The sequence below is a fragment of the Ceratotherium simum genome, chromosome 4 (genome assembly GCF_057802395.1).
Source record: "Ceratotherium simum simum isolate JZ-2026a chromosome 4, ASM5780239v1, whole genome shotgun sequence".
NCBI classification, from domain to species: Eukaryota; Metazoa; Chordata; class Mammalia; order Perissodactyla; family Rhinocerotidae; genus Ceratotherium; species Ceratotherium simum.
In genome coordinates this window covers 19372911-19397467 of record NC_141903.1, presented here as the reverse complement: position 1 = coordinate 19397467, position 24557 = coordinate 19372911, and the positions used below count along the sequence as shown (strand labels likewise).

Here is a 24557-nt window from a genome sequence, read left to right as displayed (position 1 = left end):
GGAAATACTTAAGACAATTATAAATGGGAGAGTAAAGGAACTTAAATGGAGGTAATGTCTTTATACTTCACTCGAACTAGTAAAATGCCATCACCAGTAGACTGCGATAAATTATGTACATATAACACCTAGGTCAACCAATAAAAAATTTATACAAAGAGATACACTTGAAAATTATAGACAAAACAAAATGGAATTCTAAAAATCATGTTCAAGTAACTAACAGAAAGATTGGAAAAAGGAAACAGAAAAACCAAAAACAAAAGGAACAAACAGAAAACAATAAAGTGGCAGACTGAAGCGTTCACATATCAATAATTACATTACATACAAATGGTCTATTTCATTTGTAAAAGCCAAAAACTGGAACAACCAAAACATTCAATAGGTGAATGGTTAGACAAATTGTGGTAAATCCATACCAGGGAATCCTCTCAGCCATAAAAGGCAATGGACTATTGATATACACAATAGCTTGAACAGATCTCAAGGGCCTTATGCTGAGTCAAAAAGGTCAATCTCAAGAGACATATACCATACGATTCCATTTACATGACATTCTGAAAATGACAAAATCAGAGATGGAAAACAGATTAGTTGCCAAGAGTTAGCAATGGTGAGAAGAATGGGGGTAGGTGTGAGCATAGAGGGGTAGCAGAAGGGATACCTTTGTGGTGATGGAAGAGTTCTGTATCTTGATTGTAGTGGTGGTTACATGAATCTACATGTCATAAAATGTCATAGAACCATACACACACACACTGAAACAATGTCAATGTCCTGGTTTTGATATTGTACTGTAGTTATGTAAGATGAAACCACTAGAAAAAACTAGGTGAAGGGTACACATGATCTCTCTTTTTGCAACCTCCTGTAAATCTATAATTATTTTAAAATATCACATAAAAACTATATATACATATGTGTATATATCTAAAGTATAGAAAAGATTTGCAAGGATAGGTATAATTAACAGTGGTAAGGCTATATGTATATTATTTGAATTTTAAAAATGCCTTCAATAAGTTATATAAAAAAGCACACAAAATTATTGTAAAAAAATTCAAATACAGAATAATATAAACAAGATGAAAATCACCTGCTTTACGATGGCATCAAGAGATAATTTCATTCATTTAACGAGTACTTACTGAGTACATCCTATAGGGTGCCAGGAACTGTTAACATTTTGCTGTGTATTTCAGAACTTTCCTGAGTATCCAGAGTCATATACAAATTATAATCATTTACTTATATGTATTATTATATGTAAAATGTGTATATTATATTGGCATTATTATTATGTTGGCATTATGTATAGTATGTGTATTATTTTTGTATGTTATATTGGCTCTTGTTACTTGGCATTCTATTCATTCATTATTCATCTATTCAGGAAATATTTATTGAGTACCAGCTTTAGCCAACATCCTGCTAGGCTCTAAGAATATAACCATGAATAAATCAGACATGGTCTGTTTCCTCACAAAGTTTACAGTACAGTGACAGACTATCACTAAACAAATTTTCTGAAAGAAACACACAATTACAGATTGTGTCAAGTTTAGACAAATGTAAACAATGCTTTGAAATACCCAACTGTGAAAGGAAAGAGTAGTAGTCATGATGACAAGATACCACGGCACGTTTATCATTGATGGAAATGAACCAGGAGAGAAAGAGGTTAAAAACACAAGAGCAAGAGCGAGGATACTGGATTTATAGAAAAGTTGCTGAGAAGCAAGGAGCCTGAGCACAAGTATAAGGGTTGGCTTCAGGTAGAAGGAAATTGTCACAGTGAAACAGAAGCAAAGGAAGCGAGGACAAGCGCAGATATAACTTAGTTTGTAGACTTAGAAGTCTGAATTTGAGGCAATTCCTCTTCGAGATCTATTTTCTTAGCAAAATATGAGACAATGTCATCTGCCAAGAGCAAGGATGTAAATTGGAAGGTCTGAGGTTTGAAGAGAGTGGAGGTTTTAAGTAGTCGTTGGGGAAAGCAAGATGAGTAGAGACAGGTAGTAAACTTGCCAGGCTGAGTTAAGAGCCTGTACAGTCTGTCCTATGGGGCAGATTCTAACCATTTTTAGCTCACTGATTGCAGTCAGGGAAAAGGCAAGGGAGTAGATATTAGAAGAGAGAAACAAAGTGCTATAGTGAACTAAATTTAAAAATAAATAAATAAATAAAGAGGATTGTTTTTCAACTGGGAGGAGAGGAAGAAAATCGCCTGAGGGAAAAAGGGAAGGAAGTAAACAGGTCAGGGGAAGATGGAGATAAAAGCAGGGTGGTGGTGGATTTCTGGCCTGGGTGCAGGAATGTCCTTTTGCCTTACAACCCAAAACATGGTAACAGTGACATCAGCATCTGATTTTGTGAAAGTGGTTCAATAGTTCAATTTCTTTTAGTCTCTTATACCCGACAACCTACAGAAACGCTATGGAGGAATTGCCAGGCATCTTTAGTTGCTGCAGAGATGCATGAGGCACAAGTATATTATCCTCCAAGCATTAGAAGAGAGGTCTAGTGAACAACAGGAGGCAGAAGTTTAATTTTTTTCTTCTCATTGGCAGTTGCGTGTTGCTGTGAGCCTTTTCTTAGGTCCATTTTATGTTCATTCCTAGTTACCAAGAGTCTAGTTCCTTTATTCAAACGGTATCTTTCAGTCTAATCCAAGTGTCTTCTTAACATTGTTTTTGATTTCATGAAGGTTTAGCTAAATAGAAATGGACTTGAAGGAACTGAGGAAATAAAATGAGCAAAAATAACTTAAACTCATCTGATAAATGGATCATCTGTCCAAAATACTCTGCTACCGTTATTCTCCGAAAAATACCACTGTTCAACACTTGTCAATTATTAAATTATCTACTCTCTACTAACACCAAACTTATCAGACTCTTTGTACAATGGCTATTCCATTATTAAAAAGAACTTCCTTATGAATCCTGTTGTTTAGAATTAGTGAAACCTAAAAATGTTTTAGTTGATCTTGATTAACAAAAACAAGCTTCTCTACTCACGACAGCAAAAAATATAAAGTGGTCAAGCAGCTGGTTAGCATGTGAACAAAGCAAGGAAGAGACTGGGCTGAGATTATAATTTATTCTGGAGTCCAGTCCTTTGTCTTTCAATCATCTCTTTGGCTGGATTGCTAATGTGATTTTTGTACAAACTCTTTTAATTTTGGGTTTTCCCTTCCTCTTTTATTTGAAGGAAAGAGGGCAACTTTATACTGAAAATAGTTTTTTTTATAATGAGCAGATATTCATGCATTACCAGTGCAATAAAAATTACCAGAAGGGACAGGGAAGGAGAGCGTAAAATAGTGTCTTAACTAAAGAACTGTTAAGACACAAACCTTGGCTCTTTGCTTCCCTTCCATTACAGCCAAAACGGAAACACGAATCAGTTACATCGCTGTCAAGCATAAGTAAAAATACAAGTAATTCAAAGACTGGTTATATTTGCAGCCAATATTATGTTTGCGTTCCCTTCCTTTTCGAAAACCTAAGTTTTGTTTGGCGCCATATACAACAAGCGGGCGGACAATGAATTTTTTGTCTAACGGCAAGTGATGCACGTTGGGAGCTCGCTGTATGGACCAGACAGGGACTCCTCTGAATTTCCATTCAAGTCTGGAATTCTTTTGTTAGGGTTTGTAATTGGTTTTCCTCGCATTCAGAGGGAAGATGGAACGGAGATGCGGATGAGCGGGTGGAAATACAATTCGATACAATACTATAGTAATCTCGACGGCAGCTCTCATGTTGAGATTTGCTTCCTTGGTTCTGAGTCACTTACGCTGGCCTCTTCCCTTTCCTGACGATCTTCAGTTTCCCCTTGGATGGGGTAAAACGGGTAGAATTCTAAGCTCCTGAAATTACTAGTGTTGGTGGCGCCTGGTGCCAGGAAGGGGTCTCAAGCCTTCAGTCCTCAAAAGTCACCTTACAGGCCCCATTCGGAACATGACAAAGACACAAGAGTCCTAGTCCCGAGTCCTACGAAGATCTCAGCGCACCTACAGAACCTCACCGCCGCCGACCCACCTCCGACTTGGGTGAAACAATACCAGAGACGTCATACCGCCAAGCTCCCGCCCAGCTCAGAGCCCACCAGCGGGCGCATGCGCAGAACAGGCGAGGACCTGCAGCCAGTCAGGGGTCGTAGGCATCTGCACAGCGGTCACAGTCGCAGAAAGTCATGGTTCCCTCCTCGCGGTGAGGAGATCCCTGGCAGCGGCCATCTAGGGTTACTACCCGAAGAGAAACAAGGGAAGCAGGCGTCCCGTCTCCAGCGCGTTTCCGTTTCAAACCCTAACATCCGGTTCGTTAGCCGGTTCCGGTCGCCGCCTTCACTTCCGGTCGCCTTCGGTTCCGCCTCGGTCGGTTCCTGCGTCCACTGCCGCTGGTTCCGCCGCGCTCCAGGTGAGGGGACGCCAGGCGCCCCCGCGCGCTGCCCGCGGAGACGCCGTTGGAGCCGCGGGACTGCGGCATCGTTCTCCGGTGGCCGGCCGCGGCGGGCTGGGGGCTGCTCGAGGCGCCCGGGCGCGTCCGCCCCCGTCTGCCGCCGGGCCTCCCGCCCAGGCCCGCCCGTCGCGGGGGCCGCCGCCCTCGCCTCCGGCCTGCTCGCCTGGGTCGAGGGCGCCCCGCGCTCCAGTGGGTTCTGCGTCCCCAGACTTCGTTCCTCTATTTCGTGGGGTTTGTGCATCTCTCCCCTTCACCCTCCCTGTTGAAGACATCCGGCCCTATTGGGGTTGGGGGTCTCTTCTGCCTTTTATACTGTCCCCTGCCGGTCACTGCCCCCAGCCCTCGCCTCTGCACTGCCTCGCTGTGCTGTCCTGCCTAGGAGCTTCCCAGTTACCTTTTACCAGGCCTGTTGAAAAGTTACCCTCTGCCTCAGTTCCCAAGGTGTTAACTCTTGCTGCTATTACTTTCAGATTTCTGCTTTTGCTACTTTTTACTTGTGTGATCTTGGGCAAGCTGGTTTACGTCTTTTTCAGCGTTCTAATCTGTATGATGAAGACAATATCTGTTAGTTCAGGATTGTGAAGATTAAATGAGATGATTCAATTAAGTTGTTTAGCATGTTATCATTATTCTATCATTACCACCATTCTTGTTGCTCTTTACAGTTTGCAAAGTGCTGTCACGGGTGTTATCTCACAGCTCAACACTGTTCTTGTCAAGTAACTTAATAGCCTTATCTTGAGGTAGGAATTGAGGAATTGACTAGGCAGTATGTTAGGCAGAAGAAGAGCAAACCCAAACAGCTATTCTTGACTCTGGGTTCACCATAAAGATGTGCTCCTTGCTTACTTGTTTGGGTTTGCCACCCTCTGCCCCCCAGATTATTTTTTGGTTTATAAATCTGATGGGTCCAGAATGATGCAAGATATTGTATGAGAAAGAAGTTTAAATGTGAAGATGTAAATGACTCGTGCATTTGCATTGTGTTGCTCTACTGTGAATGATCTGAATATTGAAGAAATGAGGTTCAATAACTTTTAAAAACAGTTTTAAGGACTTAAGCATTTAAAATTTTTATGGCGTTTGTTTTGTTGTGCTTGGTCCTTTGGAGCAGTTGCCAACTTGGAATTCCTGCTTGTGGCATCGGTGATGCATAACGTTTGTATACTGCCTTACTAAGCGCATAGAGCCCAGGCCACCTGGCACGTTTTCTTTTTTAAGGCGAGAAAATTGAAGAGCCTAGAGCACTGGCTCTCAAACTTGAGCGTGCTTCAGAGAGGAGGGGAGGCGGGGACAGGGATTGTTAAAACATAAATTGCTAGGTCCCTTCTTTCCAGCCCCAGTTACATTTTTAACAAGTTACCACGTGGGGTCAGTGCTATTGATTGGTCTGGGGACCACACTTTGAGAACACCGGTCTAGAGGTGAAGTGGCTTGTCTGAGCTCATCTGGAGCTTAGGTGATCTCACTCCAAACTCTGTTCTGCGCAACACAACATATACTGTGTTAGTGCTGCTTGCATTCTTCGCTCTTATAAATTTTCATTTTTGTTCCCACCTTCACAGAAAAATAATATTTAAACTGTATGTCAGTTTGACTCGAAAGGTCCATTTGGCTTTTTAGTGAGGATCGTAACATTTGTTAGAGCAAGTCCTCTCTAAAATGGGATACATTGCTCTAAATTAACAGTTTCTTTAAGTTTTTAGTAGAGCAGATTGTAAACATAAGAGAGTAAGTATAAGTGAATTTATGGTGCTCTCTTCTAGCAGGCATGTTGAAGACACCTTAAGTTTCCAAATTATTTTTGCATATTAAGATTCAAAATTTGCCTTCTCTCTTGTAGTTGGTCATAATACAGGAAGAGTGCAATCAAATGTTTCATTAAATAAAGTGATAGCATTTGGAAATACTTAATATTTGAGATTAGAAAATTCAGTTCTCTGATCTGTGTGGGGAACAAACTTATGAAAGCTGGTATAAAGCTTTATGGGGGAAGAGACCTATATGCTATCATTGATGAGAGTAGCAGCTGTTACATAATCTTTGTGGGCTTATATCTGTGCCTGTGGGTTTTGTATTGACTGAACTTTGATGCCTTAACTCCTGTGGGTCCAGTTCAAGAGAGGCAGTTGTGGTGTAGGGGAAGAAACATGAGATTTTGTCAGAAGACCTGTTACCAGCTATGTCCCCATGAGCAGATTACATAACCTTTCTGAACTCTCATTTCTTTAATTGTAAAAGAGGGACAGTTCTTATCAAACAACCTTGTTAAATGAGATTGTCTGTGTAAAAACTGTCCAATTTATTAAATATGAAACAAATAATGGCTATTTGTTATTTATTTAGCACAGTGCCTAAAAGACTTCAGTTCCAGTTTTTAAAAAAGTTTATTTAACCAGTACTTATATAGTGCTTACTGTGTGTCAGGTAATATGTGACTTATAAATATTAACTAATTTGATCCTCGTAAGAATCCTAAGAAGTAGGTAGTATTATCATTCTTATTTTACAGATGAGGAAGCCTAGGCACTAAGAGTCAAGGAAGTTCCCAAAGTCAAATAGCTAGTAAGTGAGAGAGCTGGGGTATGAACCCAGGTAGTCTGGCTCTAGAGTTTGTGCTTTTAACAACTGAGCGTACTACCTCTCAAATGTTAGATGAATGTGGATGGTCCATCATAGAGGAACTTGCCTATAGCATAAACCCAATCAACAGAGAGGGAGGGATAGGTAGTTCATTTTTGCAGTTTTCCAGCTGAACAGGGAGAGTCTGATCGAGTATTGGGAAGTAGTAGCTCTAAGCCAAAAATTGGGAGGGTGGGGGAATTTTAACTTTGAGTCCTAATAACTTTTGGCATTCTGGTAGCATTTCTGTAAGGAGAAAATCCTGTTTCTCTACTGTTAAGTTGTAAAGTAGGACTCAAACTGCACAGCTTATAAAAAGTTACAAGTTTGGCTACATTTTTGATATGTTTAACTGGTTTATTGTATATGCCTTTCTTTCTAGGTGTCTTTTCCTCAACAAAAGCTGCCGCTGCATATGTTTCAAGGATGGCTCTCCCTATCATCGTAAAATGGGGTGGACAGGAGTATTCAGTGACCACGCTTTCAGAAGATGATACTGTGCTAGATCTCAAACAGTTTCTCAAGACCCTTACAGGAGTGCTACCAGAACGCCAAAAGTTACTTGGACTCAAAGTTAAAGGTAATCCTCTCCTTGCTTCTCATTTTTTGCATTGATATATTTATGAATTTTTATGTTAGCTATTATCTGTTCTCTTTAATAAGTCTTTCCCCTTGGAGTTTTCTTTGATAGGGACATTCCTAAAATTGTTTTATGATAAAAGTAAGAATATTAAAGGTTACTTGAAAATACCACCACTGTTAAGATTACTTTTGCTTCCTCTGACAGGAGGAAGCAGGTGTTTGCTTGTTAAACCTTTGGCACAGAAGTCCCAGGTCAAACAGTATGATTTCTGACATCTACCTTCTCGCACAGCTTTTTCATTACAGCTTGGGCCTTGTACTCTCCCCTTTTGTGTTTTCTGTTTTGAAAGTAACAGTGATTTAAAATGATGATATAAAAATTATAAGCAGTGTTCATGTCCAATCTGAAAGGGACTTTTATGGTTTTTGTGTTTGTCATATCTTGAAGGGTGAGTTTTGAGTATCAGTAAATCTACAGTTTTATCTTACGTGCTCAATTTTCAAGACTTTCTGGAAAACAGTTATCTTCATCAAGTTCTTCATCTTGAGTAACAAAATAAAACGTGAATTTATTTTGTTTAGTTAGTTGAATAAAGGTGTTCCGCTACGATGGAGTTGGGCAAAAAAACAAACCTTGTATTAGTTGCTACTACTTAGTGTGTTAGACATTGCTGTTTCAGCAGTAACAGTTTGTTAATTTAAGAAAAAAAACTGCTGTGGAATCTGTACCAAACCTTTTAATATTAGGGTTTTGTATAATGGAATAGTACCTGAACTTTAGTGAGAAAACAGTCATTTGCTTGTATTGTAGGCAAACCTGCAGAAAATGATGTTAAGCTTGGAGCTCTCAAACTGAAACCAAATACTAAAATCATGATGATGGGAACTCGTGAGGAGAGCTTGGTAAATGTTTACTTTTGTTACCATTTGTCCCTTTGAAGATATGATTTATATTACACTGTCGTATCCTAGTTTTAATTATGGTAAAATTGTCAGCAGTCAGTGAAAATAAAAGCTGCGCAGTGAATGTGGTATTAATTCAGCAGAAGACAAATACTGGGGAACTTACTAGTTATATAGTTAGTCGTAAGTATAGAAATAGTGCAAATGGTCACATTTAACATGGTAAATCTGCCCAGTGAATGTATATAACAAAATATAAAATGTGGAAGTTTTACCACAGAATGTGCTTGAAAGACTGTTGAGCTCAGATTGTACCTCTCATTTGCTTTTTATGCTGTGTATGTATTTGTTATGTTGAAGATAATGTGGTAAAGCAAAACTATTTTTCATCTTAATAGGAAGATGTCTTAGGTCCCCCCCCTGACAATGATGATGTTGTCAACGACTTTGATATTGAAGATGAAGTAGTTGAAGTAGAAAATAGGTAAGTGCTTTTCACTGTCAAAGGAAATTGGTTGTAACGTGCGAAAAGTGAATGTTTCATCTGATTTTATTTTTCCATTAGGGAAGAAAACCTACTGAAAATTTCTCGTAGAGTGAAAGAGTACAAAGTGGAAATTTTGAATCCTCCTCGGGAAGGGAAAAAGCTTTTGGTACTAGATGTTGATTATACGTTATTTGGTAAGTCAGCCGAAATTGTGCTTTATCGTCTGTTACCCACAACAACTTTTTTCCTTTTGTTTGTTTTTCCTCGCAATATGAAATATTTGAAAGCTTTTCTTGTTACAAAAGTAAATCATTTATTGTAGAAAATACAGATAAGCAAAAAAAGAAGTCATCTGTAATCCTGAGACCCAAAGATGACCACTCTTATATTTTGATGTATATCTTCCTGGTTGTCTTCGTATGTATGTCATTTTTGCTTTTATTTAATGTTATACTGAACATCTTCTCAGTCATTTAATATTGTTCATTGTGAATTATATATAGTTTTTGGTCACACAGTAGTGTAGTTTATGGGCGCTTGATAATTTAACCAAGTCAGTCTCTATTGATTAACATTTAATTTTTTTTTTTTGGCGAGGAAGATTAGCCCTGAGCCAACATCTATTATCAATCCTCGTCTTTTTGCTGAGGAAGATTGGCCCTGGGTTAACATCCGTGCCCATCTTCCTCTACTTTATATGTGGGCCGCCTGCCACAGCATAGCCTGATAAGGGGTGCGTAGGTCCACACCCGGGATCTGAACCTGTGAAACCCTGAGCTGCTGAAGTGGAGTGTGCAAACTTAAAACCACTACGCCTCTGGGCTGGCCCCAACGTTTAAATTTTTATGAAGATTATTTAAAAATCATTTTTGATATTTTTATCCCTGGTTTTCTGTTAAATTATGTTTGGACAGATTCTTGAATTTAAAGTTTCTCATGTCAATAAAAAAAGAAATTTGTTCGTTTTATCCTCTAATATTGCCAAGAGATGATTAGTTAACTCCTGATATTAGAATGAATTTATTTACCTCTACTTATTAATTTTATAATTTTATTTATTTTTATTTTTTCCCCCAAAGCCCCAGTAGATAGTTGTATGTTATAGCTGCACATCCTTCTAGTTGCTGTATGTGGGACGCGGCCTCAGCATGGCCGGAGAAGCGGTGCGTCGGTGAGCGCCTGGGATCCGAACCGGGGCCGCCAGCAGCGGCGCGCGAGCACTTAACCGCTAAGCCACGGGGCCGGCCCTAACTTATTAATTTTTAAATTTGATTATTAAGTTAATTAGGCCTGTCATTTTGGTCATTTTATCTGGAAGGCGAATGGCTAAAAATGAGTATTGGTGGCCCTAGTTTGTTTCTCATATCATAAAATAACATCTATACTTTAGATGTTATTTACTTTAGAAAAAAATTTACAGTTTACTGTGTAATCCTGAATTCTGGGTATTGCTCTTCACAAATTGAACAAAATTGATCAATTAAAATTGGATTGAAAGGATGTTAAATTGTGTGTTTTGAGAGACATCTCTTTTGTCAGCCAGTGTAATTCTGTCTGAAGTCGTTTGCATTTAGTGTTTATATTATATTTCATAAGTTTCGTTGACATTAGGTCTACAAAATAAACTACAAAAATAAACTAATAACCATGTATGACTGATTTTCTTTCAGACCATAGGTCTTGTGCAGAGACTGGAGTAGAATTAATGCGGCCATATCTTCATGAATTCCTAACATCTGCATATGAGGATTATGACATTGTTATTTGGTGTAAGCTATATTTTTTGTTTAAATTTCCATAGAAATAAGGTTGTTCCTTATATTATTCTGCTTTATACAGTGTGACTTTAAATGACCTGTGTTTAAATATGACACATTTTTCATTTGTTTTAGCAAATTTCTGATGAAGTGTATTTGACTTTCTGGCATCACAATGTAAGGCTTATATGCATATTTGTCAAATACCACTGAAATAGTTAAATATAGGAAAGAGTAGATTATGGTATCAAAATAAAAATGATCTTATTTTTACAAGACCCCACCTTGATTAGGAACTTTTCTTTCTGATCTTTACTATAGAATCTTTGATGCTTCGGGGTATTGTTGCTTTCTCCTTTCTTTATCACTCTAGCTTCAAAACACTTGGAGAAAGATGTGTATACAAAAATCATAGTTATGTAGTTCTTCAGGTATAAAGGAATATGAATTTACTTAAGGAAAATTAATAAATGGACTGAAGCAGCATTATTCAAACTGTGGTCTATGGAGACCATTCCAGGAACTTACAGGTCTGTGATAAGATAATGAGTTTGCTCCAGAAAGTAAAGTTACTATATTACTGAGCACACTGTTTAGTTCAGTTGACATTTGTTTGTGGCAAGACTTTCTTAAAGGGAAGCAGTGTATTGATTTACATCTCACCTCCCCACAAACATTTAAAGGTGCCTCTTGGCAAGTCATAAGCAGAAAAGAGGTATCCTGATTGTGAGTTACATAAAATCCCATCAATTACAGATGCTACAATTTAATTGTACTGGGTTTTTGGTGAGAGGCCACTTAGTTATTGCAGTCTGTAAATTTCTTTTGTACTTTTCCTTATAATCAGAGTGTCTTCATTGTTCAGTGTTAATAGGCGTTCACAGCCATTAAGATTAAATACATAGTGAAATACATAATTTTCTGGTTTGTAAGATACAGGGAAGAAAGCTTCCTGTGAACAAATTTTTGTTCAGCGACTCTGACGTCTGAGATGACATTTGAGAAAAAAGTTTATCCTCTAAATGTTAATAAAGTAGACTTACAAATTTAGAGAACTTTTTACAATCTTATGTTTAAAATAAGTTATTTTTGTAAATTATGATATTTCATGGTAGTTTGTTGAAAAGGGCACTTCACAAGATGGACTAAAGTCTTGATTCTGGCTTTGTCTTTACTGTGTGACACTGGGCAGGTTAGTTAATCCCTCTGAGCCTTAGCTTCCTTATCTGAGAAAAGAAGATGAGTACACCTATATTACAGGGCAGTTGTAAAATAAAAATAGCAGTACAGCAACTAGTACCATGTCTGATATATGATAGTTACTTAATAATTGAAAACCCTTTTTATTAGCTGTGTTTTTGTTTTACATCTGGGAATTATAAACCCAAGATAGATACTGAATTTAAAAAATTATTTTTCCGTATCTCATGATTGTTGTCATTATAGATACATCAGTCTCTAAAATTTTAGTTCAGCTGACCAGTTCTGCATGTAAGGTGATTCTTTTGGTTTTTGTGTGTGCGCGCTAAAGGTTTTTGTTTTGAGAACTCAGGTACCTCTTTTGCCTTTAAAAATTACATATGCACACATACACACACTTTAAATAATTGAACTCTTTCCCTTTTTAAACATTTTACTTGGTAATACCGGTATAGTTTAGTCTAGTAACTTGGGACCAGGAGGGTACATACAGCTGAGGGTTGACTTTTGATATCAGTGAACTCAAAACTGTTGACGTCTGACAATGAGCAGGTACATACCATAGATACAGTTTATGAATTTAGTTGTGTCAGACTCCTCATTAAAAGCTGCAAGATTCAATGAGTGCTAAGTTTCCTGAGCCTGGCAAAATGCCTGTTTTCATTGGATCTGGCATTCTTCAACATTAACTTTCTTTTGTAGGAGTAAGAGTTTTATTTTTATTTATTATTTCTTAAATTGAAGTATAGTTGACATATAATATTATATTAGTGTCAGGTGTATAACATAGTGATTCCACATTTATATACATTACGAAGTGATCACCATGACAAGTCTAGTAACCATCTGTTACCATACGAAGTTATGACAGTATTATTGACTCTATTCCCTGTACTGTACATTACATCCCCATGACTTATTTATTTTATAAGTGCAAGTGTGTACCTCTTAATCCCTCAGCGTTAACTTCTGACACACAACATTAATCTGCTTATATTGACATATATACCTGTGCATTGCCTGGCAGTAGGAGCATAGAAGAAAATGGAGATCCAGGCAACTTAAATTTAAGTTTGAAATTGATAGAGAATAGTGTCAGGCTGTTTTTCAAAAGGAGTATACTTCTTGATTTATAAATTTCCTAGATTTAAAGTTCTTCTGAGCATCGGTTACCTATATCTTTTAGATAAAAGTTGTTAAAATTTTATTCTGTCTTGAAGACACACTAAAATAAGTTTATTTTTGTAAATACTTGAAAGTTATCATAAATATGCTAGGAATTATTATTTATGATGCATTTGAACTTTTAGTCTTGCTTAGAAAACCTGACATTTGTTTATATACAGACGAAAGATTTTTTTTAATGAAATTCAAGCTTTTCATTTGTATTGTATTATCATTCCTCATGTTTTAGCTGCAACAAATATGAAGTGGATTGAAGCTAAAATGAAAGTAAGTGTTAGACAATCCATTAAAGAATGTTTTGAAATTGCATTTGTCTTTTTTGAAGTTCCAAGTGGAATTAACTTCATTCTCATTGGAGGGCATTTAGTAGATAAACAAATACCAGTATCAGGAGTAGAGGTGTGTTTAAAGTCTGTTTAATGGTGGATTGTGTTGTATACCTAAGTCTTTTAACAAAGAGTACAGCAAAGCTCCCCCTCCCTTTTTCCTCCATTTTACAGTAATACTTTCTTTTCTTTCTTTTGCTTTGGTGTGTAATACTTAAAGGAGTGATGCTCTTCTAAAATAGTAAATTGAGAAGTAATCTGTTTCTAGTTTATTTTCTTTGGATTACCATTTATTGACTTAGCAAAGGGAAACTAAAAAGCTTGCTAGTTGATGAGCAAGATGTAGTGGCCACTAGGGTAGACAGTTGGCATTATGGGGAATTGTAGCTGGAATATTCAGAAAGCGTGAAATTTTCCACATTATCATATTTTAACCACATGAATATTTGTATTTATAGGAGCTGGGAGTGAGCACAAATGCAAATTATAAGATTACCTTCATGTTGGACAGTGCTGCTATGATAACAGTGCATACTCCAAGGAGAGGATTAATAGATGTAAGAAGTCATTTTACTTCTATTTAAAGACTTGTTTATTTTCTAATGTACTTTTTGTATTTATATTGATGGAATAAACTACATAAAGAGTTTAGCAATACATCTGAATGGATAGTAAACTCAAAGTATCAATTGAGTTTGACATAGGAAGATGTATTTCAGGTTAATAGATTGGCATTGTAATGATGAAATTAGGGATATTGAGGCAAGACTGTCAAGAAAGGTTGTGGATAATTTCCCATGATGATGGCGGCATAGTGTTGCTAAAGACAGAGTAAGTGAGGTAAAATACTGAATATCATCAAGGAGGATACTAGAAAGAAACCAAAACATACTTGCCCTGCCCTATGTGAAACTTACAGATAAAAACAGATACACCGTGATGCATGTACTTGGGGGTGATATATGAGTAGCCCTAGAGGAGAGCAACAAGAACCATCAGAGAAAGGATTGGGCTGAGTGGATTAGGGTTCTTAACATTGTTTACTCATCAAGAAACTAGTCATATTATTGAGCTCATGCTATCTGCAGGGCACTGTGATGGGCACTGTTGGAGATGAGAAGACATATGTGCTCCCTACATTTTGAAGCACACAGACTAATAGGAATTGGGGAGAATTTAGCAAACTAGGAAAGCTTAGGGAAGACTACTGAAATCGTCAAAATCATAAATAGAATCGTTTAAGTGCATGGGAGTTGTTCAGTAAAGGAAATCTGTGTACATCATGGGAAAAATATAATTTATTACCTACTAAAGTAGTACATTTACAGAATCTTAAACACTAAAAGGTTTGGGAAATGTTAAATGTAGTACTGTTTATGATACTGAAAAATTAGAGGAATAAAAGTAAATCCTTAATATCCCTTAATATCCAACAGTAAGGAATTGGATATAAAAATTTTTGTTCATCCATGTAATGGAATGCAGCCAGTCATTTGATATAGTAGAATATTTAGTGATTTAAAATTTTTTCATGATAGATCATTAAAGTGAAAGAAGTATTTTAGAGAGCAGTATTTGCAAACTGTTAGAAAATAGTTGTTAACCTTTGTTTGGTTCGGAGTTCCCCTTAACAAAAGATCTGTGAACTCTTTGAGGCTGCTGCTGTTTATAAAAAAGACTGGAGTTAAATATATCAGAATATCTAGTTGTTATCCTTGCTGCTGTCTGAACTATAGGTAATTTAAAATTTTCCTTTGACCTTTTCTGTGTTTTCAAATTTTTTCCTACAGTCAGCACTATTACTTCTCTAATTGAGAACAATGTAGTCCATGTTTTGGGGAACAAATGGTACTTGACCTAATCAGAAAATGGCAGCACTATTTAAGAGGATGTTAGATTTCTAACCCTGGGTGTCATAAAATAAAGCTCTTGTCATATTTCTTGAGGCTTTTGTTAGCTAAAAAACCAGGAACCTGGCTTATAATGTCAGTTCCTATATATTTGTCTTCAAGTATTTGAGGGGGTTTGTTTCAATAGTAAACAAATAGTGGAAACAAATTCAGGCAAATAAAATATTTTAAATAATAAAATTAAAATATTTTAATAACATTCTTTGTGGTAGCTAGGACACTAAGAAGAAAAAAGGCTTTCTTCCGAGTAAAATAAATTATAGAAAGAGAAAAAGAAAACATTTTTAAATGATAACCTTTGTCACTATTTACTACCATTTAATCTCATGTTATTATTACCATATAATCTTCTATTACCATAAATGAGACTCCTGCCTTCAGCAAAAAGTACTTGTTCTAGAAGTTAATTTGTTTAAAAAAATTTTTTGAATGTGTAAAATACATTCACATGATTCAAAAATAAAGTACATAATGAAAAGTCTTCCACCTGGGCCCTCCAGCCACTTACTCTCCTTCCTATAGGCGGTCACTGTTCTTGTGTGGTCTTACAGAGACTTTATGCAAGTACCAAGAGATATGAATATATAAGGAGTTTATCTTTTCGAAGGCTCATTTTAAGAATTCAGAAATGAAAGCAAGAATTTACAAATTATGGTGTTATTGAAGTTAAGCAATCAAATGCCGCAGAAATTGTGCACCTGTGCCACTGCTTTAAAGACAAACTCAGTTTTTCCTCAACAAGATATTTAAATTCTGTATTAAAACAGGCAGATATATTGTCCATCACTAAGGTTTTCTGGTTTTGAAAACAGACCCCATGTGACTCCATGTCGCCCTCTGAGGGGGCATATATTAGGCCAGGAAGTTATGTGACTGCTCAGCAGACAGCTAAACAATTACTTTAGATTCTTACATTTTGAATTAAATAATTACTCTTCCTTTGACCCCAAATCTTCGTGTTGTGATTATGGAAAGTCTTATAATGGGTTTAGTTCAGTCAGACATGAACGGACTTTTCAAAAGTTAACATTGCAAGATACATTGTGGATTAAAGTGTTTTGCATCTCAGTTCTGGTGTGTTCACACAGCCAGCCGTCACTGTCTTAGGTGGGAAAGAAATGCTCTGGCATAGTTCTGCAGGGCATTTTGAATAGTATCTCTGCTTTTAAGAAAGGATGAATTATTAATAAAATCTGAGTTAAATCTAAACTTTTATTCTAAGGTAAAGCCTCTTGGTGTTATATGGGGAAAGTTTTCGGAGTTTTACAGCAAAAAAAACACCATTATGTTTGATGACATAGGAAGAAATTTTCTGATGAACCCACAGAATGGACTAAAGGTAAGACATAATTTTACTTGCTGTGCTCACATAATCTGGAACATATGGTAGAATGTTAGCACTGTTGAATTTCATAAATTTTTGGAAGTACTGCGTTCTTATGGTCAAAGGCAAGAAAAGCTTAAGTATTTAGAAACATTCGTATAAAATTGAACCTTTTCTCTTTTGCATTGATATCTCCTTGGTTAGCCAGCTCATCCAGGTATTGTATTTTCACTTAGCTCTGTGGAGTGGTGTGGGCTTACTGACGTTGACTTGTAGCGTGCGTAAGTGAAAGCATCACACATTTTATTAGGGATGTAAATCTTGGAATTTCTGATGTTCTGGTTAGCTGGAAAGCTGGCAGTATGGGTTCTTTTTTTTTTTTTTAACTGAAACTAAGAAAAAGTATTTGAAAATTTCATTCAGGGTAAGTAGAAATCTTAGAATTATAAAATGCCAGAGCTAGAAGGAATCTCAGTCATCTTGTCTACCTTGTTAACTTTATAGAAACAATCTGAGGATCACAGAGTTCATGACTTGCCCAAGCTCATTTATGTAACTGGTTAATGACAGAATTTGAGTTAGAATCTAAAGACTTTGTTCCTAGGCCAGTGATGATCTTAGCATGAAGTCCCATGCAATCTTGTGTAGGCATGATAGTGACATTTAATCCTGGTAGTGGTGTAAAATTGGTAAGAGGGAAATTTGAAGCTTAAAGTTTCTGATACCTGTGGTTGCCTATGTGTCGGTACAATATAAAAATGGAAAAGATAGCTCTCTGTTACGGTATAGTGCAAGTGGGGTCTCGATCTGAAATGGAAATCCTGACACTAAGATATTTTTATTCTTAGTCCTGAACTTTTCCACAAGGTGGGATCTTGATAACTTTAAAAGATAAGAGAGAAAAACTTGAAGAAAGTACATTTTTGAAGCTTTCCTTACAGACTGTTGATGTGGTCTTTAGTGTACAATGAGCATGGGTTAGAGACAGAATGCTAAGCTAGGTAGTGAATTGCCACAAATATAAAAGCTGTTGACTTGGAAGAAAAGGACTTGGGGTAGATTGGTGGTTGTGTTATCCTTTAAAAATGGTTTCTGTTTGAGGCTTTGGAAGAAGTGCCTTTCCTGTATGTAGTTTACCAGGTATAAGGTACAGGAATATATTCTTCAGTCTTAAGATTCAATTGATCTTAACTGAATTCTCTATGAAACTAATGGTATTACGTATACTGGAAAGGAGACAAAGTCATGATATTCAAGGAATGATTTTTGAGGAGAGCTTTAACTTTAAAAAAAAATATAATCATTAGTTTCATGCATATTTAGAATGCATCTATGGATGCAGAGAGATGATATTATAAATTTCTAGTTCTTCATGTTACTTTAGAGCAGGAATTTTTTTTCTTTTTAACTGAGGTACTCAGTAGAATCACTGAAGGAATTCCTAAAAATACATGTCTGCATCCTCAAAAATTCTAATTTAGGAAAGGTATTTTTAAGCATTCCGCAGGTGATCTCTCGCATGTCTCCTTTTGAAAGCTTCTCTTAAGGTAATTAATGATCTCCCCATTGACATGGAAGCAGTTTTGAAATTGAGAAATGTTCTTAAATATTGTGTGTTTTTAAATCATGGTTTCATAATACTCTTGGTAGAAATCCCAAAAAAGATTTCACAGAGATCTTAAAGATAAGACTGCTTATTTTTAAAATGGTTTTAACTTCTAATAATATAAGCTTGCTGATCTTAAGGTTTGAAATGAAATATGGAAGGCATTGTGAATTATGAATCTAGTACTGAACTAAAAGAACTTGGGTTTTGGTCATAGATAAATTGGTTGATACTCTGAAAACTTCGTTTTTATTATCTATACAAGGAAATTAGAATGCAGGTAATCTAGACCATTTTAAGTTCCTAAAAATGTTTCTTTGATGCTAGACAACAATGGTCATATATGATGTCTACCCTACTAGTGAGCACTTAGATAATTTCGAAGAATGGTCCAGTAAGCAGTGATTATACTGGAACAAGTGAAGTCGATTAGGTGAATAATAGGTTTTTTCCACTTAACTAGTTTATTTTAACTTCTAAATCCAGAATCATTGGAGTATTTACTTTTGTAGTGCTTAAGACCAAATGTCTAGAAAGTAAAAGTAACTTAGAGCCTTGGGTTGAAAATCTTATTTACCAGCCACTGGCTCTGTACTTTCTTTTTCAGTCTAAATCTCTTCCTGCTTTTAAACTTGGAATCACTTTGGTACATTGTATATTAATAATTTAAAAGTTAATATGTTGCCTTTACAGCCTTTAGTTGAATGAAGGAATACTTTAAAACATTGCTGTATTAGCCACGATTATGCAGAAACTCATTTCACTACATGACAATATCAGGCCTCTTTGCTTCCAGCCCCGGAGCTTAAGCAGGGCCCTGCAGAGAATCTTGATCTCCCACATTCCCTGCAGCTGCGGTGAAAGAGCACTGCCCGCACTAGCTGTTTGGAAGTAGCATCTCCTACAAGCGCTGGCTGCTGCGCAGACTCACTGTGACAGTTCTTACTGGTACCCTTAGAGCTGGGGGAGCCCAGCTGACTGACAGCTGTGAAGGTCCCTGGCACCAGGCTGTTCTGATGCGAGTAGAATGTGTGGGAAAATTTTCTTCTCTCCATTTCAAGCTAGTGGCGTGTTTTTCCAATGACAGAGAAGAAAAGTATATAAAAAAATGTTTAAACCCTTCCCTGCTCTTGATAGTTACCGTGTGGGCTCCTTTGGGCTCATTGTTCTCAACAGGTGACAATGATTCAGTGTCATCTGTTTTTCAGTGTTACTATGTAAAGTTAATAACTAATGACTAGTTTGCGTTTTCTCCAAATCACAATAGGCATATGTTAATACCTTACTACGTATGATTTATTCAGTCCTCACATTTGTGTTTCAGGAGTATATGTGTGATTTTTTAAAACTATTTTTTAGAAGGGAAAAATCCAAATATAAACAGAACTACATGGAATTGTATAATGAACCCCCACATTTGCATCCAGTTTAAACAACTTATTAATTCATAGATGATTATATTTGCTCTGTACCCTATATGCTTCCCTCTCTGTAATATTTTGAAGAAAATCCTAGACATTTCATTTCATCTAAAATTAATTAAAAATCTTTGAAAGGCTATCTTGAGTTGTATAAAGATATTTGAGCTGATGTTTTTAAAAAAGCAAAATTCTTTATTGGAACTATGACGTAAAGAAAAGTGCATAAAATTTATAGTTTAACAAATTGTTTAAAGATTACGTATAACTACCACCCAAGTCAAGATATAATATCCCTTACTAATTATAATCTTTCACCGTTTCTGCCATCCTGCCTTTTATGCTTTTGAAATGAATGCTTTTCATCATAAAATATATCGACCTTAAAAATTTGGAAACTATGACTATCCTTTTTATGGGAAAACTCTTGTATAATTAAAAAATATTTTTATGGAGACTTTAATGATAAAAAATACTTTTAAAATGGGAGAGAAAACAGAATATGTAAATGTGTAATATCGTAGCTATATAAAAATTTCATAGAAAAATACTGAAATGAAAATCATCAGCGTTAAAATTTATCTCACTCTCTTGTTATATCAAGCTTGTATTTGGGTTAACTTTTTATGAATGAAATGATGTGAATGAAATTAATTAGTAAGAAGCAACTGGACTGAGAAGGAGGAAAAGTCTAAGCAGTTTTGCAAAGTAGAGAAGCCTCGTAGGGTTCAGGTCCTGTAAGAATGCTGGTGTGGTCAGGTTCATGCTGAGAAGATAACATAGGGTGAGTTAGATGGAAGAGCTCTTAATTTGTACTATAAACATTTATACTGTTACTGTCAGTTTATTAAACTAAGATAACGTAAAAGTGATGTTTAGTATTGACATCCTTGGTGATATTTCAATCTCATTGACGCTAATTTAAATGATAGAATAGTGTAGATTTGTACTAGTTTTCTTGTTGCAGTGTGGAGTGTTGGCTAACATTTGTTTCCTCATAGATAAGGCCTTTTATGAAAGCGCACCTAAATCGGGATAAAGACAAAGAACTTTTAAAATTAACTCAGTACCTCAAGGAAATAGCAAAATTAGATGACTTTTTGGACCTAAATCATAAATATTGGGAAAGGTAAGTGCTAATTGCTTAATTCATTTCCTCTTTAATGAATGAAAAAACTGTCTGGCAACCCTGGTAACCCTTAATATTTATTTAAAATGGGTGAATTCTAAAATTATTTTCTAAGCCAGTGACATCTCCCCCGTAAGAGAGGATGTCATTTTTCCCTTTCGTCGTAACCTCTAACTTGTTCGTAAAGTCTTATCTCTTAAGATCTTTAATACTTCTAGTAGAAATGACTTGAGAGACTGGTACGTGTTTGTGATGCTACCTTTAAATTATTTTGCGACATTCACGAGGTCACTCTTTTATGAATCATATGGGAACGTAATCCCTGTTCTCATACTATAAAATAATATCAGGATAAAATAAAATACAGTAAAAAATTTTCTGCTAATAATTACTTTACAAGTAACCTCTCTATATAGCAGAAAAATTAGAAAACTTTATTCCACTAGAAAAACAATTACTTATGATTTTCCTTTCCAGAGATAACTACTATTACCTTCTTGGTGTACTCTCTTCTAGTCTTTTCTAAGCACAAACATATGCATAAATCTACATGTAGACTGCATATAAACATCAAGATTTTGAGGTGAGGAAAAACCTCTGGGGAAGTGGACAGAATTATTATGTACTGCAAGTAATTTTTTGGAATTAGATCTTTAAAGATCTGATTCCACTAATATGGCAACAAAAGGAACTGTTTATGTAATAACAACACTTTGTTCAAATTCCAGTTTTGACTTTTAGCTCACTCTGACATACGGCTTCTTATTGGAGGCTTATAATTCTATTAGGAAGATAAGGCAGGCATTTTTATCCCCATCTCCAAGTTGTACATGATGTGGCTAAGTCATAGAGATAACAAATGCTACAATGCCACAAAGTAAGTAAGTTTTGCAACATCAAAACTTGCCCAGGTTTTCTGATTTTCTTTTTCTTTTTTTGTGAGGAAGATTAGCCCTGAGCTAACATCCGATGCCAATCCTCCTCTTTTTGCTGAGGAAGACTGGCCCTGGGCTAACATCTGTGCCCATCTTCCTCTACTTTATATGGGACACCCCCACAGCATGGCTTGACAAGCGGTGCATTGGTCTGTGCCCGGGATCTGAACCTGTGAATCCCGGGGGGCTGAAGTGAAGTGTGCACACCCAACTGCTACGCCACTGGGCCGGCCCCCAGGTCTTCTGATTTTAAAAACTCGTTCCCTCCCCCTACACCACTGAGTATAGTAGTTCATAAATGTGAGAAATAGAGATAAAAAATTTTAATTTAGTAGTGGATTCCTATAAAATAGTATGAAGAAAAAGTTCTTTGCTTAGTTAATTAACATCTTTGCATCTTTACCCTCTCCATCAGTCCTTTAGCATCTTTAGCCCACTGTCTTGATGCAAAAAAAATATCTTTAAATGAAGTTTGAGGTTTTTTTGGAAATTACAATACTAGCTAATGTCTTCCGTTTCCTTTTAGAAGTAGGGCAGTATAAGAGTGCAATTTCCAGAGCCTTGTTTTGATCTGAGCTCTGCCACTTTCTTGCTGTGTGAACTTGGGCAAATTGCTTAACCTCTTTGTGCCTGTAAAATAGAAATAAGTTCTAATAGAAAACTCTTCATAGAGCTGTTGTGAGGACTAAATGAATTACTTCATGTACTTAGAGCAGTGCTTGGCACATAAACAATTAACAGATGTTAGCTATTATTAACAATTAGTACTCATCTTGAAAAGTTTTGTTATTAAAATAAACTACTTTGGGATGAGAGACTGTTATCTTGAATTTAGCATTATACAGCTTAGACGTCTTTATTTTATTTCTTGCAGGTATCTCTCAAAGAAGCAAGGACAGTAGTTGCAGGTTATATTGGCAGTTATTGAAGATACTTGAGATCCATGAACTTCTTGCTTTTATGCTAGAAATCATTATGATAGTGCTGGACACTGAAGCAAATACCAGACTGCTTATACTTGGTCTTCCACTTTTTTGTAAATTTAATTTTATATTTTTTGAAGATCATAGCAATATGCTGAAAAAAAAAATCTGTTTTTCCCCCTACCTGAATATACTGTTACTCTTGAAAAGTATTTTCTCCAGCATTGAGTACTGAGTTTTTTTCCCCACACACAAAAGAAAGTGGACAAAAATGGTATACTCAACAATGTCATTTTGTGACTTTGGAAACAAGTTATGTCTTGTGTTTTTGTCTCATTTTGTTGTCTGCCTAAATCCCAAACCCATCTTGAAACTACTGCTTTTCCCTGTAAAACCAAAAGAAAGTTTGGGTAAGGAACCTAGTTTGGTATGCTTAAAATCACTAGGAGTTTTTTTATTCCTTTGTCATAGACACAGTTTCTCTTCTTATTCCCCTATTTTACATCTCTAAATTCTGAGCTATCTCCGTTTGGTCTGTGTGTCAGTGTTCTTTGAGTAAAACTGGAAAACGTCAGCTGTGATACAGATATGTCATAGTATGAGAAATAGAAAACATAAGGCTGAAGAATAAAACTAAGGAACAAGAGTGTGTTTCTTTTTGGTAGATAAGTAGAAGCACTTCTGCCTAAAACCATTGTCAATAAACCAGTTAAAGGCAGTAGAAGGCAGTACATTTTAAAATGGGACATATCACCGGTTCAACCCTAAAAAGCATGAACAAAAAGTTTTTGTTCTGTGCCAGCTATATCTTGTCTAAGTGCAAACACTGTGTTTCAGTGAAAATATCTAGCCATAAGATTAAAAAAACATTATTTGCAATGCTTATGCCTGCAGATATGTAATGTGATCACTGTTTTGTGTTGACAGTATTGCTTTATACAATTCTTGTATTTGAAAGGAATCTGATCCTTTCAAGTAAACATGGTGTATATTGTTCTTACGGGACTATTTCAGTGGTGTAAATAATAAATACCTTTTCTTAAAACGTTGGTTATCTGCTCTGTATTATCCCAAATACTTTGCCTCTTTGTTGAATCACAAAACAAAACAAACATTAGGTTCAGGTGAGGACTTCTTGAAAAAAATTAAATGTGTATGGTTGGTTTCAAAGTGTGTATATCACTATTCCTGCATTCAGAATTGGTTTTAGCAGCTAATTAGATATGTTAAATTACTTAATTCTAATAAGCACCGTGTTTTCAGAAAGATAAACTATTTTATTCGTGACAGGTTATTTTAAAGACCTACAATGCAGAAGAGTTTGAGAACCCTGAAATAATTAAAATGATTCACTTAAAATATTTCTTAATTATGAGGCTAAATTTAGATATTTAAGAATGGAATATAATTTTTTAGAGTATTCATTGTATTGGTACCTTTTCCCACTGTAAAAGGCAGTTTATTATTCCAAAGTAGGCTTGGAAAGGGCTTAATCTTTTTATTAAACTATTTAAATAGGTTAATAAAGAGCAGACGTTTCTAAATCAATATAAACTAAAATACAAAAATTATCGTCTCAGGAAGCAAAGTAGGATTTTTAGAAAACCTTTTCTGCCATTAGGTGGTGCCCAAACCAAAGTTTATTAGTCAGTGTGCTAAATTAAGCAGTTCTGGGAGAACATTGTCATTGTCAGTTTGTTGAGATCATGTGTGCTTGTGTGATTAATACATTCGTAGAGTATGGGAGTTTTAGTTTGTTTTCTGCATCTCATGATTTATTG

The 24557-nt window shown here is 36.0% G+C and overlaps 1 protein-coding gene across 3 annotated transcripts; it reads left to right on the top strand.

The window, feature by feature from the left end:
- The first annotated feature begins 4171 nt into the window (after positions 1 to 4171).
- UBLCP1 (ubiquitin like domain containing CTD phosphatase 1) lies at positions 4172 to 23821 on the top strand. Of its 3 annotated transcripts, none has more exons than XM_004428578.3 (11): positions 4172 to 4427; positions 7474 to 7671; positions 8485 to 8576; positions 8975 to 9060; positions 9142 to 9257; positions 10734 to 10832; positions 13435 to 13472; positions 13990 to 14088; positions 16664 to 16780; positions 20791 to 20918; positions 22728 to 23821. In XM_004428578.3, the coding sequence occupies exons 2-11, from the start codon at positions 7518 to 7520 to the stop codon at positions 22753 to 22755; spliced, it is 957 nt and encodes a 318-aa protein (XP_004428635.1). In that variant the 5' UTR covers positions 4172 to 4427; positions 7474 to 7517; the 3' UTR covers positions 22756 to 23821. The 3 variants fall into 3 exon arrangements, with proteins under 3 accessions (XP_004428635.1, XP_087285608.1, XP_087285609.1); XM_087429482.1 differs by lacking the exon at positions 4172 to 4427 and adding an exon at positions 4564 to 4700; XM_087429483.1 differs by lacking the exon at positions 4172 to 4427 and adding an exon at positions 4637 to 4658.
- Positions 23822 to 24557: the final 736 nt, after the last annotated feature.

Bases quoted from the DNA above. Each gene is read 5' to 3' on its own strand.
- UBLCP1 (XM_004428578.3), top strand. From the start codon at position 7,518: ATGGCTCTCCCTATCATCGTAAAATGGGGTGGACAGGAGTATTCAGTG. The intron at 13,473-13,989 runs GTAAGTGTTAGA...TTGTATTTATAG, and splicing joins GGATTGAAGCTAAAATGAAA to GAGCTGGGAGTGAGCACAAA. The intron at 14,089-16,663 runs GTAAGAAGTCAT...TTTTATTCTAAG, and splicing joins CAAGGAGAGGATTAATAGAT to GTAAAGCCTCTTGGTGTTAT.